The 10,956-nt window shown below is 33.4% G+C and overlaps 1 protein-coding gene across 1 annotated transcript; it reads left to right on the top strand.

The window, feature by feature from the left end:
- Positions 1-2,862: 2,862 nt before the first annotated feature.
- LOC115697045 (ERBB-3 BINDING PROTEIN 1) lies at positions 2,863-8,178 on the top strand. The gene is made up of 10 exons (XM_030623945.2): positions 2,863-3,093; positions 3,186-3,304; positions 3,470-3,554; positions 3,659-3,808; positions 3,989-4,142; positions 6,834-7,049; positions 7,161-7,297; positions 7,404-7,495; positions 7,583-7,762; positions 7,864-8,178. The coding sequence occupies exons 2-10, from the start codon at positions 3,214-3,216 to the stop codon at positions 7,944-7,946; spliced, it is 1,188 nt and encodes a 395-aa protein (XP_030479805.1). The 5' UTR covers positions 2,863-3,093; positions 3,186-3,213; the 3' UTR covers positions 7,947-8,178.
- The last annotated feature ends 2,778 nt before the right edge of the window (positions 8,179-10,956 follow it).

Raw genomic sequence — 10,956 nt, 5'->3', positions numbered from 1 at the left:
AGTAAGAATCGGAAAATAATTAGTAGTGCGATGACTTCTTCGATATCAATTCTTAATGATGATCTTCTACTCGAGATATTTCTTAGACTCTCAGATTTTACATGTATAGTAGAGTGTGCACTTGTTTGTAAGCGTTGGTTTTTGGCTATTGTTGATTCTAAATTAAATTTTAGTGTCAAATTCAATCACTTTCACCGTCAAAAAAGAATTACCAACTCCTTCGAGTCAACTCTTCCTTTTACTCTACTATATAGAGAATATGGTATTCATAATATATATTCATGGGAGTTTTACTCCGAAAGATCAAAGATTTTTGACTATGGAAAGGGACCATTATTAGGGTTTTTGCCTTGGAAGGATGCTTACAAGTGTTATTTTTATATATGGTCGTCGTTTGAAGATTTGTTGCTTGTCCAACGATCTCCTACACGTGTATACATTTGTAATCCTTTAACAAGGCAATCTGTTGCAATTCCCGAATCTCCATATAGCCTTCATAGATATTACAAATATGCATTAGTAGTCTTAAGAGATTATTATGATAGTAATAACCTTATAATCAAGTACAAAGTGGTGAAAATCAGTTTGGATGTGAAGGATTTAATACACTTCTCATCATCAACCCTACTTCATTTATCTATTTTTTGTTCCGAGACTAGACAATGGAATCATTCAAGTATTAAATTCACAATGCCTATCTCTTTATGGAATGAAGAGATTGTCATTGTTGGAAGTAATGGAATTGTATACTGGCCATGCGGTTACTTTAAACTTGACGGGATTGTTGCATTGAATCCTTGTTCACAAAGATGTCGTTTGATTGGTTTCCCTAACGACTATAACATGGCGATTAGGGCACATGTTGGAGTGGTTCGGGGGAGGCTACGCCTTGTGCAATTCTATCGAAACTCGAGGAAGTTTGTTTACAAGGCATGGGAATTAGTAGATGAAGGTGATGATAATAAGATGTATAGTTGGAATTTAGTTCATGATCATAATCAAATAATGAAGATGAATCTAATATGTGATCAACCAACGAGCTTAAATCAACTTACTGTGTTTGCTCTCCATCCGGATGACCAAAATGTGTTCTTCCTTAATTATACACAAACTGAAATTTATGAATGTCGAATACTTGGCCAAAATCATAGTCATGTTAAATATCTTTGTCCTTTTCCACAAGGATCACATAACAATAATACACGAGTTAGAGTTATGTCTCTTCTGCATCCTTGGTGGCCTACACAAATCCCTCACTAAAAATAAATTTATATTTCTGTTATTTTTGTCATTATGATGATTTTATCTAAACAAAGTTAGTTGACATTTTTGCTTGGGAATTTGTTTATTTCACAAGAAAAGATTTTTTATCCTATCATTCTTTATTTTTCTCTTTAGTTTGTTGCTTAATATTTTCATCTGATTGTGAACCAAGAATCAAAGTAATATACAAAAAAAGATAAATTACAGAAAATAAACATATAGCCAATCACCATAGTAGTTGATTAATCTTTGTATTTGCTGAACCAACTTATTCACATAACTCATTATCATATTATTAAGCCACAGCGCACTAAGATAATTCATATAGATGAATTTCTCCCTCTTTCTATATATATGGCCTTGAAGAATATATGTCGTTTTTTATTAAAAATAATAATTATTATTGTCGTTTTGGTTCAATTTAACTTAGCAATTCAATATAACTCAGAGAATAAGAATCTAAATCTTGCCTCATTTAACATTCAAAGACACAAAAAATAATCTTCATCACAGGTTTGTTCTCCATTAGGGGTGGGTTAGGGTCAGACACGATAACACGACTTGAAATCCGCACAAAGTTAACGAGTTTGGGTTTACCTTAAATAGGTTTAGGTCGTGTTTGAGTTGATACGACTAATACGAAACTTACCCATTAATGACCTATTTAAAGTTATTTTAGTACTTTAACAGGTCAAAAATGAGTCATAAACGTGTTAAAAATGTCATAAATGTATTAAACATGTCACTAATATATTAGTAGGTTGACATGTTTGGACAAAATCTATTTATAAACAAGTTATACGAGTCGTATCGTGTTAACACGTTTATAAACAAATCATATTTGTGTTTCATTTTCTGACACGATTATTAAATAAATCATGTTTGAGTCAAATATATACTTGCAGGACCGATCCTAAAGTATATGGGGCTTAAGGCAAAATCAAATTTTGGAGCCTCAATATATATAATTTAACTATTATAAAAATAATAGTTCTGTGTAAAACTCTTAAGAGCTCCAAGGTTCAACTCCTCATAACTACACATTAAATATTTTAAAATAGAGGTTGGGAATTGACCCCATGACCTCTTAGATTAAAGTAAGACCTTTTACCACTACACCAAACAATTTTTATTACTTTTTTTTTCCTTATTTAATATTTTATCTATATATTAATATTTTTTTTCACAATTTCAGGGCCCTGAGCGTTCGGGGGCCCAAGACGCACGTCTAGCCTGCCTACCCTCAAGATCGGCCCTGCACACCTGTAATACATGTGTCTCGACATTACACGAACACGACCAACGAAAACGAATTGCCACCCTAGAGTGGGTCCCCCACCAAGCCCATCCCCATAAAAAAATATGCATTTCTACTCATCAGCCATCTGATTCAATCTAATTATTCAAATTTAAGGTTTCCAATCTTTTATAGCAGGAATAGAATAAATTATTTAGTGTAATTAAATTGGTTTAGATGTTACCCACTAATCTCATTTTTGATGCTATTTATTTAATATATGAATTTGTAGTACAATAAAAATTTGCTAAACTATTGTTAAACTTAAGCATAGGGAAGGGACATGGTACCATACTATAAACCCTACAATACAAAGGGTTGGTGACTTGGTGTAACGAGAAAAAGTCCTATTTAAAGTAAAGACAAGCCCGAGTGTTGAAAACCCTAATGCTACCAAGCCACCTTTCATTTTTCATTTCTTTTACTTTCTTACATATACTCTCACTCTTTTCATTTCTATCTGATAAACCCTAGCTTCTTCCATACCCACTCCTACTCAACCCTCTCCTTCGCCGTCAAACGTATTTTTTCATGTGAGTTTCTACCGATTCTCTATCTTCAATTATCTTGTTCATACTGTATTGTTCTTTCATTGATTGATTCTCTTTTGCTTTGTTTTCAACAGTAAGTACTAGATTCAGAGCTTCGTAACGATGTCGGATGATGAAAGAGAGGAGAAGGAGCTCGATCTCTCTTCTCCTGAGGTCGTCACCAAGTACAAGGGCGCAGCTGAGATTGTTAATAGTAAGATTCTATCTCTTTATCTGTTTTTCTCACTCTTTTGTGAATTTTTCTATGTGTGTATGCTGTTCGAGGAGCTAATTTAAGAAATAATTTCTTGATGTGGATTTTTTTTATTTAGTTGATTTGTGAATACATTTTTAACTTGATATTGGGAAAATTTTGTAGAGGCTCTGCAGCTAGTGTTATCCGAATGCAAGCCGAAAGCTAAGATTGTGGATCTTTGCGAGAAAGGAGATTCATATATTAGAGAGTAAGTTTACATTGTTCATGGTTTGAGTGTTGATTTTATCTGTAATATTTTTCAGCTATTGAATGAGGAGATTAACGGGGTCTTAATTTTTTATCTATTTATAGGCAGACTGGAAACATGTACAAAAATGCTAAGAAGAAGATTGAGAAGGGAGTTGCATTTCCAACTTGTATCTCTGTGAACAATACTGTTTGCCATTTCTCACCTCTTGCAAGTGATGAGTCAGTGTTGGAAGATGGTGATATCTTGAAGATGTAAGGTTTTCACCCAAGACTTATATTTGTTATTCAAATATTTAAAATCAAACATTTATTTGTGAAGTGGACATTAGCTATAGTAGAAGGTAACAATTAAATATTATAACCTGTTGCAGTGATGTGGGATGCCATATAAGATGTTTTCTACTAAAAATGATGGGGTTTCTACTGTTGCAGTGATATGGGTTGCCATATAGATGGATTCATTGCTGTGGTCGCACATACCCATGTTCTTCACGAAGGTCCAGTAACAGGAAGAGCAGCTGATGTTATCGCGGCTGCCAACACAGCTGCAGAAGTAGCCTTGAGGCTTGTAAGGCCAGGAAAGAATGTAAGTTTTCTGTTTACATTTTTTTTTTGAATCTGGTTCTACTTTAATAGTGTTACTTCCCAGTAATATTGAGATTGTAATGAGTGTTTTTTTTTTGGGTGTGATCTCACATATTGCTGTTTGCCATTAAATTATTTGTCAGGTCTGTTTGACATTGCCTTTGCTTGTTTCTTTCCTATTTTTTTATCTTTTAAATATTTTCCAACATAACATACATACTTCTCGTTTTTCACTTTTAGCATCTCTTTTAGTCTTATTGTGCTATACAATTTACAAGGATTTTGTTTAAATCTAAGGATCCCCTTATGATGAACATATTTTTTTGGCTATGGATTTATATCCATATGTAGCTTTTTATGTCATAGTTACTCTGATGGGAATTCTCTTACACTTTTCATTCCAATTTGAATGAGTTGATTTACATATGTTTTGGTCTTTTCGTTTTTCACTTCTTGTAGGCATGATAATAGATGTTCATGTTACAGTTTACAAGTGTTTTCCATTAAGTGAAATAGTTAACTCTGCTTTGTTAAATTATTTTTCATGGCAACTTTGCCAGGTCATCAATTATTTATTGATTACCTCTTTTCCCTGTTGCCTATATTATGCTGTTCGTACATGGGATGCCTTTAAGAGACTAATTCTTTATTATAGAATCTGTTTACCCTTGTTTGAGCTACATTTTCATATGAGTATAATAAATTGTTCAGCTTGACTTTGTTAATATCTTGCCCTTGGTAAAGATCTTGTAGTTGTGTCAATATGATCTCTACATAATGTCTGTTGTTGTCGGTGCATGCTGGCAAGATCATAGATTTTTCTTATTATATTTTGTTAGAAGTGTCAGTTTTTTATTGATTATTTGTCAAATTTCGAGTCAAATTAATTTTCATGGCAACTTTGCCAGGTCATCAATTGTTTGTTGATTACCTCTTTTCCCTGTTGCCTATATTATTCTTGGCCATACATGAGATACTTTTTGGAGATTTAATTCTTTATGGTAGACTCTCTGTACCATGTTTGTGTCACATATTCTTTTAGTGTAGTAATATATTATTGGGTTCTGCTTTGTAGTATTTCCATGTTTTAATTACAGTTGTTAAACTTGTAATCTTCTCAACAAGATCTCATCACGATTGTTGTGGTTGTCAATGCATGTTAACATGATTGCAAATTTTGTTCGTGTTACTTCTTGGAATTGTTTATTGACATGTGATAGTGGTGTTTCCTTTCATACCAAATTATGTTTTAAAGTTTATACTATGGTTCATGGCAACTTTGCCAGGTCATCAATTGATTATTGATTACCTCTTTTCCCTGTTGCCTATATTATTCTCGGCCATACACAAGATGCTTTTTGGAGACTGAATTCTTTGTTGTAGAATCCGTTACCTGTTTGTTTGTGCCACATTTTGTTATAGGGTAATGTACTATTCTATTTTGTTGTGGTTGACCTTCTATATTGTTTAATTTGATCTCTAGATTGTGGTTGTGATTGCTGCTGATTTTTTTTACAGCATTTCAGAACTGTTTTTCTACTAGTATTGTTCATTCTTATTTCTGAAATTGCATGTTAAACTGTGTTTCATGGCAACTTTGCCAGGTCATCTAATTATTTTTGATTACCTCTTTTCCCTGTTGCCTATATTATACTTTGCTATACAGGTGATGCCTTTCGGAGACTTCATTCTTTTTGGTAGAATCTGTTTACCTGTTTGTGCCACATTTTATTACAGTGTGATGTGTTATTCAGTTTGGTCGTATTTGGACTGGTTTGTTTTCAATATAATCTCTAGATTGTGGCTGTGATTGTTGCTGAATTTGCTACACCTTTTTCCAAGTGTTTTTCAACTAGTGTTTATTGATAATCTTTTCTGTGAAACTGCATACAATACTGTGTTCCATGGCAACTTTGCCAGGTCATCAAATTAATTTTGATTACCTCTTTTCCCTGTTGCCTATATTATTTCGGCCAATGCATGGACTGCTTTTGGGTCATTTCTTTTGGATAAATCCATGTACCTTGTTTGAGCCACATTTTTATATATATTTTGTTCAGTCTGGCTATGGAGTATTTCTTTGCCCTTAGTGAAAAACTCGAACTCATTTTTTGTTCTGCACAATCTCTACATGATGAAACTATTACCGGCTACGGATTTAGTCCAATGAAGCTATTTTTTGTCATAGTTACACTGATAGAGCATTACCTTAATTTTTGTAGTCTTGATAAAATTTTCTTTCAAGCATCTTCTAAAGAGGCATAGTACATTTCCTTCTTCTCTTCCTTCCTATCCTTTCACACGTGTCACAGAGGAAGTGGTTTTATTTGTGTTTTATTCCCAATGATGATTATTTATCAAAAGCCATGGACCATCGTCCAAGTGATGCTTATTGTCATAGTTACTCTGATTGGGGTATGTTCTGTCTCACTTGACAGACTTTTTTTTCAATGTATTTTTTTTTTTGTAGTAGTCATTATTTCATGTGTTTAATTTGTCTTGGAGGGAGTACGTCTGTTTTCCCACCTTTGTTTTTACACATTTCTCCTTTTTATTTTTCGGTTCCTGCATTTTAAATGTTTAAGATTCTTTTTCCACAACATATATTTTCTTTTCTGTATTATTGTTAAGAGTATTGCCATTTTCTAATTTATCTTCAGATTTTTATAGTATTGTTTATTTTCCCCTTCAGAACAAGGATGTAACAGAAGCAATCCAGAAGGTTGCTGCTGCTTACGACTGCAAAATTGTTGAAGGTGTTCTTAGCCACCAGCTGAAGCAGTTTGTAATAGATGGAAACAAGGTTGTATTGAGTGTATCTAGCCCTGATACGAGAGTTGATGATGCCGAATTTGAGGAGAATGAGGTCTATGCAATCGATATTGTCACCAGCACGGGTGATGGCAAGGTAATTGGTGGGACTTGTATGTAGTTATGAAGATGAACCGGTTTATTATACTTCCGCAATGTTTTTATCTCTATGTTTGTTCCATCATAATTTTTATCCTTAAACTTGCAGCCTAAGTTATTGGATGAAAAGCAAACCACTATCTATAAGAGAGCAGTCGACAAGAGCTATCACTTGAAGATGAAAGCTTCTAGGTTTATTTTCAGTGAAATTAACCAGAAGTTTCCCATTATGCCTTTCACTGCCAGGTCAGTCGGGATGTTAAGACTGTTAAATTTATTCAATATGTATTATATTCTCGTTTCTTCTACTGATGTTATCTTCTTAATAAATGTTGAAAATTTTCTTCAACAGGGCCTTGGAAGAGAAACGTGCACGATTGGGTTTAGTGGAGTGTGTTAACCACGACCTTTTGCAGCCGTACCCTGTTCTCCACGAGAAGCCTGGTAAGAGTTGATTAAGAGAAGGTGTTGGTACACAGAATGTGCCTGATATTTAGTTCTCTCAATTCTAACTGTTGTTTTCTTGGACAGGTGATTTTGTTGCTCACATCAAGTTCACAGTTTTGCTAATGCCGAACGGATCAGACCGAATCACATCCCATTCTCTTCAGGAGTTGCAGCCAACCAAGACTGTAGAGGATCCTGAAATCAAAGCCTGGTTGGCTTTGGCCACTAAGTCGAAGAAGAAGGGTGGTGGCAAAAAGAAGAAGGGTAAGCTATTTGAATGTGCTAATCTTGTTTCATCTTATAAGAACAAAATTCAAAATCTTTATAGTGATATCCCTTAAACCTGACCATTTTCACCATTGCAGGCAAGAAGGGGGAGAAAGCTGATGAGTCTGCAGCAGAAGCTACACCTATGGATGCTACAAATGGTGCTGAGTCTCAAGGATGAGTCATCATTTTTTTTTCCTTTCATATACTTTGTTTGAGCCCTTCTTTTCTTTTTTTGTCAATTTTGGCACTTGCTTCTTCTCCCCATTGTATCTGGTTGGATATGAGTTAGTTTAATACAAGAATTCAGACATAAATCCGAACCGGATGTTCCCGAGTTGGCTTCCTGTGACTCTTACGTTGCTTCTTCTAGAATTTATCATTTTATTACAAACGTGAAAATCATAGCCTAAGCTCAAGTTTTTTCTTTTCTTTTAACTTTAATTAGAAGCTGTTTTATTAGGTTAAGTGAAGATTAATCAAGTACATATCGTGAAAATCATATACCCAAAACACTTTTTTTTCCATTAAACCCCAACTACAAGGGTCTGCCCAGTAATCACCATAAACATTTAACATCAGAAAACTCATAAGGAGGTACTGAAGACAGTTTTAGGACCATTGACTCCCTGAAAATCTTGGAAATCAACCAAGAAATGCCAAGCACAGATCGAGACCTCAACTTTGGACTCTGACTGGCTTCTTGTGAACAATGGATATAATTGGTTTAAAAAATTTGCCATATGTGTGTAACACTTATATTACACGTTGGAGCACACCGAACACCTCCGCCTGTCTAAATTTTCAAATGTTGGCAATAATGAATCATGAAGCTCTCTTTAAGAAGATTTTCTTTCACCTTACTAGGAAAGTCAAGTCTCCACCTTAATACACATGCATCTTGGTACATCATTGTCTTTGCATAGGCCGTGTGTGTATGAGCATTGGATTAGGCCCCGTGTGTGTGTGTGGATGCCTCTATTTTTGAGAGTGAAGGCAAGCATGTATGAGTATCAGAGTATGGTATTGTGGTCTGAGATCATCATGGACAGTTGTTGGAAGCTAAAGAGCTGCCGCATTGTGGGAAAGGTCACACTAGAGCTGGCAGAGGCAGTGGGGTCAATATAACTGAGACGGATTGTCAAAATTCAAAAATTAGTCATTTTTCTATTGTTGTTGTTAAGCGATTTGCTAACAAGATAACTTATTATGTAGTTCGAGTCTCTTGTTTAACCTCAAATTGTATTTATAGAGCGAGTGATATTTTTTCTGTTTTGTTACCTAATCTCCATAATTCTTTCGCTAATAATATATAAAATAGTTTCAATATTACCTGGTATATAAAAGTTTTTTTTTTCTTTTTCAATTTAAGCCTTATTAAATTTTAAAATTATAATTACACACAGGGCGGGAAATTGGCGGGGAGTGCTCCCTCGACTCCATCCTCACTTATTCTCCATCGAAAACAGAGCGCGTTGGGATTCCCCTAATGGGGAAAGGGCATGGAATCCCCTAATGTAAAAATAAAGTTATTTTAAAAATTTAAATGTATAAAAATATTAAATCAAAAATAAAATATTACACATTATTCATTATTCAATATATTAATTATTATACAAAACATAACTTAAAATATTATAAAAATGACACTAATATACCAAAAAAAAAAATACAAACACATATTATAAAATATAAAATATTAATAAAAAGATAACTAATATATTAAGCGGATTCCCATCAAGGTGGAGAGTGTAATTCTCATCCCCGCCCCGTTTAACATTCGGGGACAAGAAATGATCCCCGTCCCAGCCCCATTTAGATGGACATCCCCACCCATTAGGGATGGATCCCCGGGAGGTTAATCTTCATGGTAAGAATGTGCAGCCTTAATTTAAATATAATCATGTTAAATAATTCTGCATGATCAATACCCGTAATGTGGATGGTAAATACCTCTCTATAGATCAACAATAACAAATTCAATTAAAAACATACATGGATGAGATCAAATATTCATTTGTATTAGTACATATAAAAGATATATACTAGTATAACATACATATTATAATTAATGAATTAATTAGTAGTACAAGCTTCAACTTTATAGCCACACTCATAAGCATAGTCAACAAGTTCTTCAAACTCTTTATCATCGTTGATATTAACATAGCCATTGTGTTCGTTGTGTGAACGAAACATAGCTATGTTAGCTCTATAAAACCCAGAAGAAGAGCCAAGTTCCTTAAACACTTTCTTTATATCATTCTTGGACAATTTCCCATCTCCATTCATGTCATGCCTTTTGAACTTACTCATTAGTTGTTCTTTGCTACATTGGGTTTGAACCTTTTGACGTTGGACTACCACTGTTTTAGTAGCAAAGTGGACTTGTATAACCATTTTAATTAATTTCTTATATATATAAACACAAGAGAAATTAATAATCAAGTAGGAAGAAGAAACAAACCAAGTACTAATAACTTAAGTACTTGTGTGTTACAATATTAGTGGTTATGATAGGAACCCCAGCTCTCTTGGGTTATATAGTAGCAAAAATTAAATATTTTTTGTATTGATTATTAAAAAAAGTTTATGTATGTATAGATGCTTTCCCACATTGTTCATGCTTTGTTATTAGGCACAAGTATATTAAAAAAATTTAAACAAAGATTTAATAATTAAAAAGTTAGAGTGACTTAATTATTATTAATTTAGTAATTGGAAAGGGAAACACTTGCCTCGTTTGAGTCCTTTGGTTTGGAATCTTAGATAGTTCTTTCATTCTATATATACATATAAAGTTAGGCAAAATTACTAATTAATTAATATCTACATAGAAATATTATAATGGCTTTTCATTTATTTTCATGGAATGCATGTGTTTCATTTTAATCATGGAGTAAAACTTTAGCTTAACAAAACAAATCCCATGATCGGTACAGAGAAAAGAAACAATACTTTTGTTTTGTATGTATAATATACTATTATTGATAATTGAGTGTGGAATCTTAAATATTTTAATTTGATAATTATCATAAATATCACTACATTCATTGCACCACACTCAAACATAATGCATAACAGACAGTACGAGATACCAAAAAGCAATGAATAATGGTCTTCTTTTAAAGTCATCGTATTTAATGTGATGGCTAAATTTTAGCTTATTTATTGATGATAAACTAGCATTT

The sequence above is a fragment of the Cannabis sativa genome, chromosome 7 (assembly GCF_029168945.1).
Source record: "Cannabis sativa cultivar Pink pepper isolate KNU-18-1 chromosome 7, ASM2916894v1, whole genome shotgun sequence".
In the NCBI taxonomy this organism is placed as follows: Eukaryota; Viridiplantae; Streptophyta; class Magnoliopsida; order Rosales; family Cannabaceae; genus Cannabis; species Cannabis sativa.
The sequence above is the reverse complement of the archived record's forward strand: the minus strand, read 5'-3'. Positions and strand labels throughout refer to the sequence as shown.